The following is a 19,308-nucleotide window of genomic DNA, read 5'->3' as shown; positions in this document are numbered from 1 at the left end:
TCTAGTCTCTCCTGGTGTCTTCTCTCTCTGGTGTCTTCTCTAGTCTCTCCTGGTGTCATCTCTAGTCTCTCCTGGTGTCTTCTCTAGTCTCTCCTGTTGTCATCTCTCTCCTGAGTGTCTATCTCTAGTCTCTTCTGGTGTCTTTCTAGTCTATCCTGGTGTCATCTCTCTCCTGGTGTCTCTCTAGTCTGTCCTGGTGTCTTCTCTAGTCTATCCTGGTATCTTCTCTCTCCTGGTGTCTTCTCTAGTCTCTCCTGGTGTCTTTTCTAGTCTCTCCTGGCGTCTTCTCTAGTCTCTCCTGGCGTCTTCTCTAGTCTCTCCTGGTGTCTTCTCTAGTCTCTCCTGGTGTCTTCTCTAGTCTCTCCTGGCGCCTTTCTCTCTCCTGGTGTCTTCTCTCCTGGTGTCTTCTCTCTCCTGGTGTCTTCTCTAGTCTCTCCTGGTGTCTTCTCTAGTCTCTCCTGGTGTCTTCTCTAGTCTCTCCTGGTGTCTTCTATAGTTTCTCCTGGTGTCTTCTCTCTCCTGGTGTCTTCTCTAGTCTCTCCTAGCGTCTTCTCTCTCCTAGTGTTTTCTCTAGTCTCTCCTGGTGTCTTCTCTAGTCTCTCCTGGTGTCTTCTCTAGTCTCTCCTGGTGTCTTCTCTAGTCTCTCCTGGTGTCTTCACTAGTCTCTCCTGGTGTCTGCACTCTCCTGGTCTCTTCTCTAGTCTCTCCTAGCGTCTTCTCTAGTCTCTCCTGGCGCCTTCTCTAGTCTATCCTGGCGCCTTCTCTCTCTCCTGGTGTCTTCTCTCTCCTGGTGTCTTCTCTCTCCTGGTGTCTTCTCTCTCCTGGTGTCTTCTCTAGTCTCTCCTGGTGTCTTCTCTAGTCTCTCCTGGTCTCTTCTCTCCTAACGTCTTTTCTAGTCTCTCCTCGTGTCTTCTCTCTCCTGGTGTCTTCTCTAATCTCTCCTGATGTCTTCTCTAGTCTCTCCTGGTGTCTTCTCTAGTCTCTCCTGGTGTCATCTCTAGTCTCTTCTGGTGTCTTCCCTTTCCTGGTGTCTACTCTTTCCTGGTGTCATCTGTAGTCTCTCCTGGTGTCTTCTCTAGTCTCTCCTGGTGTCTTCTCTAGTCTCTCCTGGTGTCTTCTATAGTTTCTCCTGGTGTCTTCTCTCTCCTGGTGTCTTCTCTAGTCTCTCCTAGCGTCTTCTCTCTCCTAGTGTTTTCTCTAGTCTCTCCTGGTGTCTTCTCTAGTCTCTCCTGGTGTCTTCTCTCTCCTGGTGTCTTCTCTAGTCTCTCCTGGTGTCTTCTCTAGTCTCTCCTGGTGTCTGCACTCTCCTGGTCTCTTCTCTAGTCTCTCCTGGTGTCTTCTCTAGTCTCTCCTAGCGTCTTCTCTAGTCTCTCCTGGTGTCTTCTAGTCTCTCCTGGTATCTTCTCTAGTCTCTCCTTTTCTCTTCTCTCTCCTAGTGTCTTCTCTAGTCTCTCCTGGGGTCTTCTCTAGTCTCTCCTGGTGTCTTCTCTAGTCTCTCCTGGTGTCTTGTCTCTCCTGGTGTCTTCTCTCTCCTGGTGTCTTCTCTAGTCTCCTGGTGTCTTCTCTAGTCTCTCCTGGTGTCTTCTATAGTCTCTCCTGGTGTCTTCTATAGTCTATCCTGGTGTCTGCTCTCTCCTGGTGTCTTCTCAAATCTCTCCTGGTGTCTTCTCTAGTCTCTCCAGGTGTCTTCTCTAGTCTCTCCTGGTGTCTTCTCTAGTCTCTTCTGGTGTCTTCTCTAATCTCTCCTGGTCTCTTCTTAGTATCTCCTGGCGCCTTCTCTCTCTCCTGGTGTCTTCTCTCTCCTGGTGTCTTCTCTCTCCTGGTGTCTTCTCTCTCCTGGTGTCTTCTCTAGTCTCTCCTGGTGTCTTCTCTAGTCTCTCCTGGTCTCTTCTCTCCTAACGTCTTTTCTAGTCTCTCCTCGTGTCTTCTCTCTCCTGGTGTCTTCTCTAATCTCTCCTGATGTCTTCTCTAGTCTCTCCTGGTGTCTTCTCTAGTCTCTCCTGGTGTCATCTCTAGTCTCTTCTGGTGTCTTCCCTTTCCTGGTGTCTACTCTTTCCTGGTGTCATCTGTAGTCTCTCCTGGTGTCTTCTCTAGTCTCTCCTGGTGTCTTCTCTAGTCTCTCCTGGTGTCTTCTATAGTTTCTCCTGGTGTCTTCTCTCTCCTGGTGTCTTCTCTAGTCTCTCCTAGCGTCTTCTCTCTCCTAGTGTTTTCTCTAGTCTCTCCTGGTGTCTTCTCTAGTCTCTCCTGGTGTCTTCTCTCTCCTGGTGTCTTCTCTAGTCTCTCCTGGTATCTTCTCTAGTCTCTCCTGGTGTCTGCACTCTCCTGGTCTCTTCTCTAGTCTCTCCTGGTGTCTTCTCTAGTCTCTCCCTAGCGTCTTCTCTAGTCTCTCCTGGTGTCTTCTAGTCTCTCCTGGTATCTTCTCTAGTCTCTCCTTTTCTCTTCTCTCTCCTAGTGTCTTCTCTAGTCTCTCCTGGGGTCTTCTCTAGTCTCTCCTGGTGTCTTCTCTAGTCTCTCCTGGTGTCTTGTCTCTCCTGGTGTCTTCTCTCTCCTGGTGTCTTCTCTAGTCTCCTGGTGTCTTCTCTAGTCTCTCCTGGTGTCTTCTATAGTCTCTCCTGGTGTCTTCTATAGTCTATCCTGGTGTCTGCTCTCTCCTGGTGTCTTCTCAAATCTCTCCTGGTGTCTTCTCTAGTCTCTCCAGGTGTCTTCTCTAGTCTCTCCTGGTGTCTTCTCTAGTCTCTTCTGGTGTCTTCTCTAATCTCTCCTGGTCTCTTCTTAGTATCTCCTGGTCTCTTCTCTAGTCTCTCCTGGTCTCTTCTCTAGTCTCTCCTGGTCTCTTCTCTAGTCTCTCCTGGTCTCTTCTCTAGTCTCTCCTGGTCTCTTCTCTAGTCTCTCCTGGTCTCTTCTCTAGTCTCTCCTGGTCTCTTCTCTAGTCTCTCCTGGTCTCTTCTCTAGTCTCTCCTGGTGTCTTCTCTAGTCTCTCCTGGTGTCTTCTCTAGTATCTCCTGGTGTCTGCTCTCTCCTGGTGTCTTTTCTAGTCTCTCCTGGTGTCTTCTCTAGTCTCTCCTGGCGTCTTCTCTAGTCTCTCCTGGCGTCTTCTCTAGTCTCTCCTGGCGTCTTCTCTCTCCTGGTTTCTTCTCTAGTCTCTCCTGGTGTCTTCTCTAGTCTCTCCTGGTGTTTTCTCTAGTCTATCCTGGTGTCTTCTCTCTCCTAGTGTCTTCTCTAGTCTCTCCTGGTGTCTTCTCTCTCCTGGTGTCTTCTCTAGTCTCTCCTGGTGTCATCTCTAGTCTCTCCTGGTGTCTTCTCTAGTCTCTCCTGGTGTCATCTCTCTCCTGGTGTCATCTCTAGTCTCTTCTGGTGTCTTCTCTAGTCTCTCCTGGTGTCATCTCTCTCCTGGTGTCATCTCTAGTCTGTCCTGGTGTCTTCTCTAGTCTATCCTGGCATATTCTCTCTCCTGGTGTCTTCTCTAGTCTCTCCTGGTGTCTTTTCTAGTCTCTCCTGGCGTCTTCTCTAGTCTCTCCTGGCGTTTTCACTAGTCTCTCCTGGCGTCTTCTCTAGTCTCTCCTGGCGTCTTCTCTAGTCTCTCCTGGCGCCTTCTCTCTCCTGGTGTCTTCTCTCTCCTGGTGTCTTCTCTCTCCTGGTGTCTTCTCTAGTCTCTCCTGGTGTCTTCTCTAGTCTCTCCTGGTGTCTTCTCTCTCCTATTGTCTTCTCTAGTCTCTCCTGGTCTCTTCTCTAGTCTCTCCTGGTCTCTTCTCTAGTCTCTCCTGGTCTCTTCTCTAGTCTCTCCTGGTCTCTTCTCTAGTCTCTCCTGGTCTCTTCTCTAGTCTCTCCTGGTCTCTTCTCTAGTCTCTCCTGGTCTCTTCTCTAGTCTCTCCTGGTCTCTTCTCTAGTCTCTCCTGGTGTCTTCTCTAGTCTCTCCTGGTGTCTTCTCTAGTATCTCCTGGTGTCTGCTCTCTCCTGGTGTCTTTTCTAGTCTCTCCTGGTGTCTTTTCTAGTCTCTCCTGGTGTCTTCTCTAGTCTCTCCTGTGCGTCTTCTCTGTCTCTCCTGGCGTCTTCTCTAGTCTCTCCTGGCGTCTTCTCTCTCCTGGTTTCTTCTCTAGTCTCTCCTGGTGTCTTCTCTAGTCTCTCCTGGTGTTTTCTCTAGTCTCTCCTGGTGTCTTCTCTCTCCTAGTGTCTTCTCTAGTCTCTCCTGGTGTCTTCTCTCTCCTGGTGTCTTCTCTAGTCTCTCCTGGTGTCATCTCTAGTCTCTCCTGGTGTCTTCTCTAGTCTCTCCTGGTGTCATCTCTCTCCTGGTGTCATCTCTAGTCTCTTCTGGTGTCTTCTCTAGTCTCTCCTGGTGTCATCTCTCTCCTGGTCTCATCTCTAGTCTGTCCTGGTGTCTTCTCTAGTCTATCCTGGCATCTTCTCTCTCCTGGTGTCTTCTCTAGTCTCTCCTGGTGTCTTTTCTAGTCTCTCCTGGTCTCTTCTCTAGTCTCTCCTGGTCTCTTCTCTAGTCTCTCCTGGTCTCTTCTCTAGTCTCTCCTGGTCTCTTCTCTAGTCTCTCCTGGTCTCTTCTCTAGTCTCTCCTGGTCTCTTCTCTAGTCTCTCCTGGTCTCTTCTCTAGTCTCTCCTGGTGTCTTCTCTAGTCTCTCCTGGTGTCTTCTCTAGTATCTCCTGGTGTCTGCTCTCTCCTGGTGTCTTTTCTAGTCTCTCCTGGTGTCTTTTCTAGTCTCTCCTGGTGTCTTCTCTAGTCTCTCCTGGCGTCTTCTCTAGTCTCTCCTGGCGTCTTCTCTAGTCTCTCCTGGCGTCTTCTCTCTCCTGGTTTCTTCTCTAGTCTCTCCTGGTGTCTTCTCTAGTCTCTCCTGGTGTTTTCTCTAGTCTCTCCTGGTGTCTTCTCTCTCCTAGTGTCTTCTCTAGTCTCTCCTGGTGTCTTCTCTCTCCTGGTGTCTTCTCTAGTCTCTCCTGGTGTCATCTCTAGTCTCTCCTGGTGTCTTCTCTAGTCTCTCCTGGTGTCATCTCTCTCCTGGTGTCATCTCTAGTCTCTTCTGGTGTCTTCTCTAGTCTCTCCTGGTGTCATCTCTCTCCTGGTCTCATCTCTAGTCTGTCCTGGTGTCTTCTCTAGTCTATCCTGGCATCTTCTCTCTCCTGGTGTCTTCTCTAGTCTCTCCTGGTGTCTTTTCTAGTCTCTCCTGGCGTCTTCTCTAGTCTCTCCTGGCGTCTTCACTAGTCTCTCCTGGCGTCTTCTCTAGTCTCTCCTGGCGTCTTCTCTAGTCTCTCCTGGCGCCTTCTCTCTCCTGGTGTCTTCTCTCTCCTGGTGTCTTCTCTCTCCTGGTGTCTTCTCTAGTCTCTCCTGGTGTCTTCTCTAGTCTCTCCTGGTGTCTTCTCTCTCCTGGTGTCTTCTCTAGTCTCTCCTGGTCTCTTCTCTAGTCTCTTCTAACGTCTTCTCTAGTCTCTCCTGGTGTCTTTTCTAGTCTCTCCTGGTGTCTTCTCTCTCCTGGTGTCTTCTCTAATCTCTCCTAGTGTCTTCTCTAGTCTCTCCTGGTGTCTTCTCTAGTCTCTCCTGGTGTCTTCTGTAGTCTCTCCTGGTGTCTTCTCTAGTCTCTCCTGGTGTCTTCTCTAGTCTCTCCTGGTGTCTTCTATAGTTTCTCCTGGTGTCTTCTCTCTCCTGGTGTCTTCTCTAGTCTCTCCTAGCGTCTTCTCTCTCCTAGTGTTTTCTTTAGTCTCTCCTGGTGTCTTCTCTAGTCTCTCCTGGTGTCTTCTCTAGTCTCTCCTTGTGTCTTCTCTCTCCTGGTTTCTTCTTTAGTCTCCCCTCGTGTCTTCTCTAGTCTCTCCTGGTGTCTGCTCTCTCCTGGTCTCTTCTCTAGTCTCTCCTGGTGTCTTCTCTAGTCTCTCCTGGTGTCTTCTCTAGTCTCTCCTGGTGTTTTCTCTCTCCTGGTGTCTTCTCTCTCCTGGTGTCTTCTCTAGTCTCTCCTGGTGTCTTCTCTAGTCTCTCCTGGTGTCTTCCTAGTCTCTCCTGGTGTCTTCCTAGTCTCTCCTTGTGTCTTCTCTAGTCTCTCCTGGTGTCTTCCTAGTCTCTCCTGGCGTCTTCTCTAGTCTCTCCTGGCGTCTTCTCTCTCCTGGTGTCTTCTCTAGTCTCTCCTGGCGTCTTCTCTAGTCTCTCCTGGCGTCTTCTCTAGTCTCTCCTGGTGTCTTCTCTAGTCTCTCCTGGTGTCTTCTCTCTCCTGGTGTCTTCTTTAGTCTCTCCTGGTGTCATCTCTAGTCTATCCTGGTGTCATCTCTAGTCTCTCCTAGTGTCTTCTCTCTCCTGGTGTCTTCTCTAGTCTCTCCTGGTGTCTTCTCTAGTCTCTCCTTGTGACTTCTCTAGTCTCTCCTGGCGTCTTCTCTAGTCACTCCTGGTGTCTTCTCTCTCCTGGTGTCATCTGTAGTCTCTCCTGGTGTCTTCTCTAGTCTCTCCTGGTGTCTTCTCTAGTCTCTCCTGGTGTCTTCTATAGTTTCTCCTGGTGTCTTCTCTCTCCTGGTGTCTTCTCTAGTCTCTCCTAGCGTCTTCTCTCTCCTAGTGTTTTCTCTAGTCTCTCCTGGTGTCTTCTCTAGTCTCTCCTGGTGTCTTATCTAGTCTCTCCTGGTGTCTTCTCTCTCCTGGTGTCTTCTCTAGTCTCCCCTGGTGTCTTCTCTAGTCTCTCCTGGTGTCTTCTGTAGTCTCTCCTGGTGTCTTCTCTAGTCTCTCCTGGTGTCTTCTCTAGTCTCTCCTGGTGTCTTCTCTAGTCTCTCCTGGTGTTTTCTCTCTCCTGGTGTCTTCTCTCTCCTGGTGTCTTCTCTAGTCTCTCCTGGTGTCTTCTCTAGTCTCTCCTGGTGTCTTCCTAGTCTCTCCTGGTGTCTTCCTAGTCTCTCCTGGTGTCTTCTCTAGTCTCTCCTGGCGTCTTCTCTAGTCTCTCCTGGCGTCTTCTCTAGTCTCTCCTGGCGTCTTCTCTAGTCTCTCCTGGCGTCTTCTCTCTCCTGGCATCTTCTCTAGTCTCTCCTGGCGTCTTCTCTAGTCTCTCCTGGCGTCTTCTCTAGTCTCTCCTGGTGTCTTCTCTAGTCTCTCCTGGTGTCTTCTCTAGTCTCTCCTGGTGTCTTCTTTAGTCTCTCCTGGTGTCATCTCTAGTCTCTCCTAGTGTCTTCTCTCTCCTGGTGTCTTCTCTAGTCTCTCCTGGTGTCTTCTCTAGTCTCTCCTTGTGACTTCTCTAGTCTCTCCTGGCGTCTTCTCTAGTCTCTCCTTTTGTCTTCTCTAGTCACTCCTGGTGTCTTCTCTCTCCTGGTGTCTTCTCTCTCCTGGTGTCATCTCTAGTCTCTCCTGGTGTCTTCTCTAGTCTCTCCTGGCGTCTTCTCTAGTCTCTCCTGGTGTCTTCTCTAGTCTCTCCTGGTGTCTACTCTCTCCTGGTGTCATCTGTAGTCTCTCCTGGTGTCATCTGTAGTCTCTCCTGGTGTCTTCTCTAGTCTCTCCTAGTTTATTCTCTCTCCTGGTGTCTTCTCTAGTCTCTCCTGGTGTCTTCTCTAGTCTCTCCTGGTGTCTTCTAGTCTCTCCTGGTGTCTTCTCTAGTCTCTCCTTTTCTCTTCTCTAGTCTCTCCTAGTGTCTTCTCTAGTCTCTCCTGGGGTCTTCTCTAGTCTCTCCTGGTGTCTTCTCTAGTCTCTCCTGGTGTCTTCTCTCTCCTGGTGTCTTCTCTCTCCTGGTGTCTTCTCTAGTCTCTCCTTGTGTCTTCTCTAGTCTCTCCTGGTGTCTTCTTTAGTCTCTCCTGGTGTCTTCTATAGTCTATCCTGGTGTCTGCTCTCTCCTGGTGTCTTCTCTAATCTCTCCTGGTGTCTTCTCTAGTCTCTCCAGGTGTCTTCTCTATTCTCTCCTGGTGTCTTTTCTAGTCTCTCCTGGTCTCTTCTCTAGTCTCTCCTGGTGTCTTCTCTAGTCTCTCCTGGTCTCTTCTCTAGTCTCTCCTGGTCTCTTCTCTAGTCTCTCCTGGTCTCTTCTCTAGTCTCTCCCGGTCTCTTCTCTAGTCTCTCCCGGTCTCTTCTCTAGTCTCTCCTGGTCTCTTCTCTAGTCTCTCCTGGTCTCTTCTCTAGTCTCTCCTGGTCTCTTCTCTAGTCTCTCCTGGTCTCTTCTCTAGTCTCTCCTGGTGTCTGCTCTCTCCTGGTGTCTTTTCTAGTCTCTCCTTGTGTCTTTTCTAGTCTCTCCTGGTGTCTTTTCTAGTCTCTCCTGGTGTCTTTTCTAGTCTCTCCTGGTGTCTTCTCTAGTCTCTCCTGGTGTCTTCTCTAGTCTCTCCTGGTGTCTTCTCTCTCCTGGTGTCTTCTCTTATTATTTATTATGGTTTTCTTTTCTCTCCTCTCCTCTCCTTGCTCACCCTTTCTTCTTCTATATACTCTCCTAGTTTATTCTCTCTCCTGGTGTCTTCTCTAGTCTCTCCTAGCGTCTTCTCTAGTCTCTCCTGGTGTCTTCTAGTCTCTCCTGGTGTCTTCTCTAGTCTCTCCTTTTCTCTTCTCTAGTCTCTCCTAGTGTCTTCTCTAGTCTCTCCTGGGGTCTTCTCTAGTCTCTCCTGGTGTCTTCTCTAGTCTCTCCTGGTGTCTTCTCTAGTCTCTCCTGGTGTCTTCTATAGTCTCTCCTGGTGTCTTCTATAGTCTATCCTGGTGTCTGCTCTCTCCTGGTGTCTTCTCTAATCTCTCCTGGTGTCTTCTCTAGTCTCTCCAGGTGTCTTCTCTAGTCTCTCCTGGTCTCTTCTCTAGTCTCTCCTGGTCTCTTCTCTAGTCTCTCCTGGTCTCTTCTCTAGTCTCTCCTGGTCTCTTCTCTAGTCTCTCCTGGTCTCTTCTCTAGTCTCTCCTGGTCTCTTCTCTAGTCTCTCCCGGTCTCTTCTCTAGTCTCTCCCGGTCTCTTCTCTAGTCTCTCCTGGTCTCTTCTCTCTCCTGGTGTCTTCTCTAGTCTCTCCTGGTCTCTTCTCTAGTCTCTCCTGGTCTCTTCTCTAGTCTCTCCTGGTGTCTGCTCTCTCCTGGTGTCTTTTCTAGTCTCTCCTGGTGTCTTTTCTAGTCTCTCCTGGTGTCTTTTCTAGTCTCTCCTGGTGTCTTCTCTAGTCTCTCCTGGTGTCTTCTCTCTCCTGGTGTCTTCTCTTATTATTTATTATGGTTTTCTTTTCTCTCCTCTCCTCTCCTTGCTCACCCTTTCTTCTTCTATATACAGTTTCTCTCTTTTTCTCCCCCCTCGATCACCATTCCTCCCTTCATCTCTTCCCCTCTTCTCTTTTCTCATTATAGTCTCCTCTTAGTTGTTCTTTTTTTGTCATTCCCTCTCGTTTCCATCTCTTACTCTTTCAATTCTACCTCTCCTACTCTGTGTCCATCTCTCAGTCTCTCTGATGTGTGTTGGGGCTCGTATTAACCCTTTACAGAGTGAGTGTACACCTGGATCCCATGTGGATGCTGACTTCAATGTTCTCAGTGGAGCCGCTCCGCCCTGCATAATGTTTCGAAAGCACCGGCCTCCTGCTCTCCTCCCACTCCTACTGCTAGCCTGGGGAGATACAGGCACTCTAGCTAGTCTAGCAGACACACACACAAACACACACATATACACACTTACGCACACTCACACAGACACACACACTCACACAGACACAGACACACACACACACACAGGCTCATAGACACATACATACAAAGACACTCACACATACAAGATGATACATACACATACACAGGGACATAGACAGATGCAGACAGACACAGTGATATGAGCAGATAGACACATAAAGGCAGATACAGACCAGCTCGCCATGCTTATCTATGGAGAAACTCCATGTACAATTCAACTGACAGGAATGAAATGGAATTGACCGAAACTCGAGTCTAGACCAGCCAGGTCACCCGTGATACAAGTCAGTATTCCACGTCCATCCATGTCTGAGGACGTCGGGAGATGCCGTGGAAACCAGCCACTAGGGGCAATAGTGAGCGCTGTTACATTGTGGATGAGGATGGTGGATGGGTGTAAGACGTTGACTTGTTGGGATATGGACTGTCTGTGGGTCATGGGGAATATTGCCTGCTGGGGATGGACAGGATCATTGCAGCCCCTGCTAGAGGTAGTCTAAAACTGCTATGACTTTCTCCAAGTGGCCCTTATGCCGGGCATACACTACACGATTTTGCCACGAATTCGCCATGTTTTTGCCATCCCCGACAAATGTTCATGATCGGAGTGAAATCTTATGAACTTGGGCTAGGATCAGTACGTCAGAACTCGCGTAGTTTGAGCGGGTCAAGGACACACCGATGATGGCTGTTCCATTCTCCAGACCCCTGTCGGATGTCCCGATCTTTTTTGGTTGTGCAACTGCAATTAGTATGAGCAGTGCTACGACGTGATTGGGTAAGGACTACTGGCAATAGCCAATGAGCACTCAGCATGTGAAACCAAAACAATGAGGGGATTGGATTAATCTGGTCCAGTCGCCCGGGTAGGTATTTTTTCCACTGGGTGAAAGTTGATTGCATTCGTTTTGGAACCGGGCTGCCTCCCGGGCTTGAGCCAGGTGCCCCGTTCAAAGACCATGGCGAAATTGGTTCAAAACAAAAGTGATGTAATTAAGCATGTGGAGTAATGAGTAGGATTCTGTGTTTTCACATGCAAAAGTGAAGGCTTTTGATAAAAACGTTTTTTCTACGTTAAAAAAATTGTTTGAAAAATCTAACATATTTGATGGAAAAGAGATTGTATGTTGTATGTTTCTGGACGATGCACCATGCTACCTTGTTGACAACACGATCGAGCGCCACAGATTACTGTTTGATTTGAGAAGGGTGCTCCTCCCTCACCGCTCAGCATAATCGAATTTGCCCATTGATGGTGAAGAGGAAAGCAAAAACAACACGCACCATGTGGACCAAGGTGATGGAAGACATATTGGTGGAGCTGTGGAGAGAATGCAGCCTTTTTAATTTTAAAAATTATATATAACCTCAAATTCCCTCAGTAGAATAGAAAGTCCATATTGTTTACATCTGTCCAGCCATTTGTGGGTCCATATTCTGCGCCTCCGTCTCTTATTTGATGTTTCTGCACATAATAATGTGCACACTAATAAAGCAGCTCGCTGTTTGCTTGTCTGCATTTTTTTTCCAGTGCAGGATCAACTAGGGAATCATGGTGTAATGTGAGCACCCACGTCCTGGGGGTTGAGGATGGAGAAAGTGAAAGATTTGGGACAAGGAAATTGGGAAATGTGAGCACGTCCAAGTCGTGAAGTATATGCCCAGCATTACTGTAACTAGGGATCTAAGATCCGTATTCCCTGTCCCTGTTCTAGCGTTAACGCGTTTAGGTTAAAAGCATGAACTGATTTGAGATCAGTGCCCCTACCAAAGTTGTGAGCTGTAGGTTAGAGGTGGATCTTGTCCGGGCGTGGATGCAGATTTTTTTTAGCTGCAGTGAAGCAGACTTGCAGTAGGCTCAGGGTGAGGATCTGGATGGTGTCGGGGGGAGGAGTCTAAACGGCCAGCCACTCCCATACTCCTGAGCTGCAAGCTTACCTGGGAATGGGAATAGGTGCAGAACGGAATCCACAGCGTCATGGCGACCATCTGCATTCCTTCCCTCCTCCACCTCATCTTCCCTCCTTCCCTTCCAGATCCTGCACAGGATCACATTAATATTCCTTTGAAGCCTGTTTCAACTGCAGCCAGATCTCCCTCCCTCCCTTCTCTCTCGCACTCTCTATCGCTCTCTGTCTCTGTCTCTCGCTCTCCATCGCTCATCTCACTCTCCTTCTCCCTTACACTCTCTCATCCTTACTCTCTCTTTCTTGCGTACACTGCATTTCATTCTCCCTCTCTCTCCCCCTCTTCTCTCTCTCCCCCTCTTCTCTCTCTCCATCTCCTTTTTTTCACTCTCCCAGATATCCCACTTGAGGGAGGGGCACACCTGCCTCGTGTTTTATTACCTTTAGTCAGGAGGTCCCCCCTATCACAAACACACACGGATAGATACAGAAAAGGGTGGTGGGTGCCAATGCCTTTGACAGAGCATGTTGATTGGTTCAGAATGGTTGCTGCCTCTTGTAGGAGAGTGGAGTAGCTATTTTTAGATCAAGGGGTAGCTGGGTGAGAAAGACTGAGGAGGGGAGGTCGTGTGTGTAAGGAATACTGCAGTCTTAAAGGAAGTTCCCCCTTTCCACACACACACGTACACACACACAACATTGTCCCTCTAATTCAGGGTAGTGTGTGTTCCACGTGCCCGTTCCCTCTCCTTCTCTCTAGCTCTCTCTCGCTCTGTGCAAATGTCAGCACTCTCCAATGTATTTGCCAGAGCCCAGAGCACTGTCCTACACTCTCTGTTTACCTCTGTCCCCACAGCAATCCATTTATCCTCACCTCCCCCCTATTCTATCTTATCCCTCTCTCTCTCTCTCTATCATTCTATCTCTGACCATAATGATGACTCATGTGGCTCACACCTGCTCAACAGTCATGGGGCACAGCAGTTGCAGAGGGTTAGCGTGTGTGTGTGTGTGGACTGGGGAGATGCTTTTGTAATGTCTACATATTGGCCCACTTTACTGATGATTTGTCTCTCTTTTCTCTCTCTTTCTCTTCATCCAGTGAGTGACAGCTGTTTTAGGAACCTGGCAGAGGACCGTAGTGGAATCAACCTCAAAGATCTTGTGCACGACCCCTCCCTGTAAGTCTTCCAACTCTCAACCTCCAGCACATTCTACATCAGACAAGGGGACCATACTACACACACACACACACACAATCAAAAGCCCTTTTTACATCAGCAGATGTCACAAAGTGCTACACAGAAACTCAGCCTAAAACCCCAAACAGCAAGCAATGCAGATGTAGAAGCACAGTGGCTAGGACACACACACACACACACACACACACACACACACACACACACACACACACACACACACACACACACACACACACACACACACACACACACACACACACACACACACACACACACTTACATTTTGCAGACGCTCTTATCCAGAGAGACTTACATGAGCAATTAGGGTTTAGTGCCTTGCTCAAGGGCACATTGACAGATTTTTCACCTAGTCGGCTCGGGGATTAGAACCAGCGACCTTTCGGTTACTGGCACAACGCTCTTAACCACTAAGCTACCTGCCGCCCTATACACACACTCTTTCACTGGCTGCTCAGCCTGGTCCTTAACAATGATACACACACAGAAATGTCCATCTGATCTAGGAACAGTTTTTCCTTTTAGATCATAATGAATAAGATTAAATGGATAGGGGGAGCTGATTCCAGATCAGCACTCCTTCTCTAAAACACTTGACTATGGACCCTGGTGTTGCCCCATGGAAACCCTGGTCTGCTCTTATATGTTATAGTAGCACGTTGTGTTAGTGTATTCATGTCATAGGGCCTGTGCTGTAGCCCCCAGCCCAGTCTACCGCCTGTCTGTCTGTCATGTCCTTTAGTGTGTAATATGGAGGCCTATGTGTGGAAGCCTGTGTCATGTCTCATACGTCACGCTGTCTTGGGATACACTGATGGAGCTAGCACTGACGCCACTATCAAACTAGACTGTCAACCACTCAGTAGCGTGTGTGTGGAGAGGAGGGTGGGGGGGGGGGTGTGTGTGTGTGTTCCTGGATGCATGCTTGCATGTGCGTGTGCATGCGTTTCTGTGTCAGTGTTAAGGACCAGGCTGGTTAGCCAGAGTGTGTGTGTCCATGGCTGGTGTAATATGATCCCAGTAGCTGATTTAGACTGCTCTGTCCCAATACTGGCAGTTGTCCCTCCCCCTCGTTTCCAGTGTCCCTCAGGGGGGGGGAGTGGCACTCGACAGGCAACTAGTGGTAGGGAGAGATACATACCCCTGGGGAATGGGACATCACTACATCACTCGCACACATCAGAAGCTGCCAATGGATAACACATAATTCATTGACTACGAGCCTTGGGCTTTTTCACAATGCCTGTACTGGCAGTAGTAATAGCTTTCATTATATTTCTCATGCAACAAATATGTACTTACTATATGAGCAACAAATGAGAACAGAAAAACAACACTTTTCTCTTAATGTAGACTACCCATCCTCTGGCTGTGGTTCAATGTGGAGTTGGAACTGAAACAGGACTTTCATTCCATAATAGCAATTTGACATGTAACAGTCGCATTTCCTTCAGTCGTTTTCTGCAATTTCTTGGGGAATAATGATTAACCAGTGGAAGCATTGTAGAACAATTAAAACCACTGTTCGGAACTAATATTTATACTAAATGTTTTAGGGACCATACACAGATCAGTTATAGCTACCCATCCATAGACATACAGGACAGGTGTTTTTATCTTCCACTATACAATAAGCAAGAAAAGAGGTACGTTACTTCAGCTGCATTGGCATATATCTTCAATTACTAACATTACTACAATAAAGAACAATGACAAGTGATTGACTTTGAAATATTTTTTCATGAACAGCAAGGCAAGTGTACAAAATTATACATTACATTTGCAGTAAATGCTTTAGATAGATTATTTACCGCCACTGGGTTTCACAAGACAGCCTGGTTTGCTGGTTTGCTCATGATCCCCAAAAACATTAAACAACACAAATTGCAATGAATACAAATGTCAAAAGCCCATATAGCTAGCTAGCTAAGTATATTAGCTAGGTAATGTTAGCTAGTCAGACAACTTGCTAAATAGTGATTTTCGTAACATAACTTTATGACAAAAAGATATGCACAATCATTTGTCTCTGCATTAACTAACATATTCCTCTTAACTATGCATTTTCCGTTACATTATTTGTACATGAGTCATTTTTATGAAGTTATAATTACTTACGTTTCCTTCCATCCTACCATTTTTGGCAGCCATCTTTCCTGCAGAATCTATCCAGCCCTGGATCACAGAGGTTCATGGGTAATTTGAGTACCACTCACTAGGAAGTCTGCAACTTGATTTGCTTTGGTTGGAGGATGAACTAGAGGGCTGAAAAGGCACTACGCCTAGCTCAACATTTTATCAGTAAACCACTCCTACTCCAGGATTAGTCTCGAAAACCCAACCCAAGGTAACAGTGACTACAGTCTGGTTTCAATTACGGACTCTTTTGACATAGAGGAACTGCGTCAATGTCTTATTTAGCAGACGCTCTTATCCAGAGCGACTTACAGGAGCAATTAGGGTTAAGTGTCTTGTTCAAGGGCAGATTTTTCACCTAGTCAGCTCAGGGATTCGAACCAGCGACCTTTCGGTTACTGGCCCAATGCTCTTATAAAATACAAAATAGTAGCCAGATGGAGATCAAAGAGGTTATTTTTAATTAGTGCATTTCGCAAGTGTCTAGTTTGCATCAACTAGCTTCACTAAAACCACTGCAAAGGTTTTACCTGCAAACTTTGGTTTCAAATTGCGACATTCTGGCATGTTTGCCTCGTGATTTGTTGGGAGAGTTGTCTGTCTGAAAAGGACCAACCCCAGAATTATTTTTCTTCCCCTTATCAAAGTTGTCAAAAGAGTACTCCAGGTGGCTCACGGAGTCGGCAAAAAAACGGACGGGGAGGGATTGAGCCTGTGTCTGACCCTCTACTCCCCACTACATGCTGTGCCATGCAGAGCTGTGCCATGCTATGCCACATTGCCACATCACGTGTCCTTACCTCAATCAGGATGACCAGTTGGAGACAAATTCTGGCCACAATGAGCCACAGCACACAGTGTCTGGGACAGACACACACACACAGACATCCATTCATGCAGATGCACGCAGACGCACACACACATACGCACACATACACACACACACACGCACACAAACACACACACAGACATCCATTTACGCAGACACATACACAAACGCACACTCCACACACAGGGCAGAGCCACACACAGCCCACCAGAAACAGCCCAGACACTTTGTCAATAGAACACAGATTCTTTAAACACTAGTGGTCACCAACCTTTTCTGAGTCACTTTCAGAGTCAAAATGCAAGCTGAAATCTACCGCTCAGATTTTTTTTTAGGCATGACTTGTAAGCCTATGCAATATTAACTATATATTTTACTCATTTAGCAGACGCTATTATTCAGAGTGACTTACACGAGCAATTAGGGTTAAGTGCACATCGGCAGATTTCTCACCTAGTCGGCTCGGGATTCGAACTAGCGACCTTTTGGTTACTGGCCCAACGCTCTTAACCGCTAAAAAACTGTTCTATAACAATGAGGTTTGCACAGTAGGCCTAATACATTATCACAGCATATTGGCTATGCTTGGCCTGCCAATATTGTTCCTCTACATTTACCTTTTAGCAGACTGACCAGAGGGAGGGGACACCGTCTTCCACCTGATGACGAAACTCAAGTCGCAATGCATTATTAGTGCAAATTCATCTTGTTCCTGTGACCAGAGAAAGTCAAATATTCCTCGATATTAAAATAGACACGACGAGCTGCTAATAATAGAAAAAAGGTACTATCGATATACTTGGCTACTCATCCATTACTGCAGATGCAGTGCTGGTTGTAGCGCGAGTTCAAGTAGGGAGAAGCGTGTTTTATGTTTAGTAAAAGTGTTGAATAAAAACAGAGTTGACAGTGCTAAATAAAAACTTAATCATGAACATAAAAACAGCAGCTCTTTGTTGTAATCTATGATAGTCTCTCTCTGGTTAGGCTCATATCAAATGTTCCTGTGGGTTAGTGGAAGCTGCAGGCACAGTGATTTGAGTGATCCAATTGGCCAGTGCAGTATGCACATTTGATTTTAGCTCTCCAGATCCCCCAGGTAGGCGGAGTTTGTCCCTTCAGATGAAATGGTTCAAAATGGGAACACTTCACCTACCCGGCTCACAGGGCAGCTGAATCAACTGCACCTACCACCAATGGCGCAAGACAAATAAAATAAAAATAGAAGCGCAAGGCTTTATCGTTGGCTTTTCTACAGAAATGTTTCGGGATTGACTAGGATTGCCTTGAAGATCTTGATCGACCGGTTAGTGACCACTTCTTTAAACTAGGCTTGGGCTATATACAATATATACCCTATAACGTGGTATTTGGAAAGAGCCACGGGATGGTTTTCCAATACCGTCAAGACTGTTGAAACTATTTCTTTTAAGTTTTTTAATAAATGTGAATATTTGTAGCTACTTTTTAAGTAAATACCTGCAGTCAACTTGCGCAATACGTTAGGAGAAAAAGAACATTGCGTTTATAATTTCACCAGTTACATTATTTTTCATTACGAAGCTTACGCCAGTCCCAAATCACAAGTCGCGTGGTGTTTGTTTACAACCACACAATCACGAGAGACCGGGGCCTTGTGACTCACTGTTGTGCATCATGCGCCAGGTGATCTAGTTAAAGTATGGAATTCACAACTAAATGTTTACCAGCTAGATATCTTATAACTATTAAGTTAACTGTCTAAATTGTGCTAAATGCTCTGCAGTTGTGCATTTGGTTTGCTGATTTAGTAGCTAGTTAGCTATCTAGCTAAGTAGTTAGCTATCTAGCTAAGTGGTTAGCTTCTTCCAAAATCAAGCATTCACTTGGTAACAGCAGAGAATCCCCTCCTGGATCAAGAGCCTTGCGGGCTAATATTTGTTTTGTGCGTGCAGCAAACAGTGAGTAGCATTTTTTAGTTAGTTGTATAGTTTAGGTCAGAAACTGTACAAAATGTTTGCAATGAGCATTCTCTATGGGATTTTACATGTACTTGTTAGCATTGCTAATCTTCGGATTTCTGTTGTATTTTTGACTTTGTTTTGTTTTACCCCATATGTATCTCTGTGTTGTTGTTTTTATCGCACTGCTTTGCTTTATCTTGGCCAGGTCGCAGTTGTAAATGAGAACTTGTTCTCAACTGGCTTACCTGGTTAAATAAAGGTTAAATAAATAAAAATAAATAAAAAATTACAGCGTATAAGTGGGGTTTGAAAACAGTGCCCCTTGTGTTCAGTGCCGGTATTACCAGATATCCCGATATGGCACAAGGACAGTATGAAAGTATGACAATCTGGATACCGCACAAGCCTACTTTAAACTCTTTAAACACATTCTCCTTGGTACCAGTCTGCACAGTGTCCAATCAGTACCCCAACACATAATGTTTTCCCTCCTATTGAAGGAGCATGAAGAGGTGTGTCAGCCTGGGAGGGAGAGAGGGAGAGAGGGAGAGAGGGAGAGAGGGAGAGAGAGAGAGAGATAAAATGACACCCATTCTCAAGGACAGATGGGTTGGTGTGTGTGCTCAATGTGTACAGTTCTCCCCTCCTGCTTATTTGTGTGTTCACATGTGTGCATGCACGTCTGTGTGTGTTGAAGGTTGAATGAATATCCTCCTGGGGCTCCAGCCAACACCGTGTTGCCGCCCTCGAGCGACTTGGGTTGTAACATCCTTTGTCAATTTTACAAATTGTCACGGCTAGAAATAGCGTCAGTATAAATCAGATGGGTGACAGTGTGCTAATTTCACCCACAAAGCAGCAGTCACTGGAAGGAGACAGACAAGACAGGTCCACTGGGCTGGTTGTGCTCTACGTTAGCAAGCTATCTTATGCTAGGCTGTGAATGTTTCTGTACTAGCTTGTGCTAGCCTGTTTTAGCCAGTGTTAGCATTTGCTAGCCTGTGCTAGCCTTAACTAGTGCCTGCTAGCCTGCAATGTGTTAAGCAATGTTATAGTGCAAATGATCTGCTGTACATGGACTTGTCAAAAGGACATGGTATCCCAGGTTGAGGCATATTACATGTTGGAGGGGCATTGGATAGTTCAGAGAATAAGAGATTAAGGGGAGACCGCTTTCGGCCTTGTTAACATTTGACCCAGAGACGAGCTGAACTAAGCCAAGGTGAGCTGGACTGAGCTGTCCTGGTTACGCATCCACCATAGTTGCTGGAACTGTGCTTGAAAGGACAAAGTGAAAGGAAAAGCCCAGGCAACACAGTACAGATTAGATATGCATGATAGTGTGGGGTCCTAAATATAGCTGGGTTGGGTTGTTCTTGAGTGTATCTATGTCTGGGTTAGTCTAAGTGTGTGTCTGTGTGTCTAAGTGTATGTCTTTGTGTGTCTCTTAGCTAGTGTTTCAGTGTGTGATTGTTACAGTGAGTGTAGCACTGGGAGTGTAACCCCTTACGGAGCACTCAGAGCACTCATCACTGGCTGGTGGTGGGGGTTGTGTGTGTGATGCAAGGAGAGTCCCCTCAGACACACAAACACACACCCTTCTCACTGCTGACATGTTGAAAGGAATTGTTGACACTTGAGAGCTTCCCTACATCACTGCTATCACAGTCAGGCTCTACTAAGATGTCCTGAA

At 46.9% G+C, this 19,308-nt stretch overlaps 1 protein-coding gene across 7 annotated transcripts in view; it reads left to right on the top strand.

The window, feature by feature from the left end:
• The window catches only part of LOC121552259 (gephyrin), a 112,896-nt gene that overhangs the window by 28,169 nt on the left and 65,419 nt on the right, over window positions 1–19,308 (top strand). For all 7 annotated transcript variants that reach the window (XM_041865026.2, XM_041865023.2, XM_041865025.2 and 4 more), the window contains exon 2: window positions 12,590–12,668. In XM_041865026.2, coding sequence (XP_041720960.1) covers window positions 12,590–12,668 — 79 coding nt within the window. The remainder of the gene's footprint in view (window positions 1–12,589; window positions 12,669–19,308) is intronic.

This window comes from Coregonus clupeaformis, chromosome 36 (genome assembly GCF_020615455.1).
Source record: "Coregonus clupeaformis isolate EN_2021a chromosome 36, ASM2061545v1, whole genome shotgun sequence".
NCBI classification, from domain to species: Eukaryota; Metazoa; Chordata; class Actinopteri; order Salmoniformes; family Salmonidae; genus Coregonus; species Coregonus clupeaformis.
This window is presented reverse-complemented; position numbering and strand designations above follow the sequence as displayed.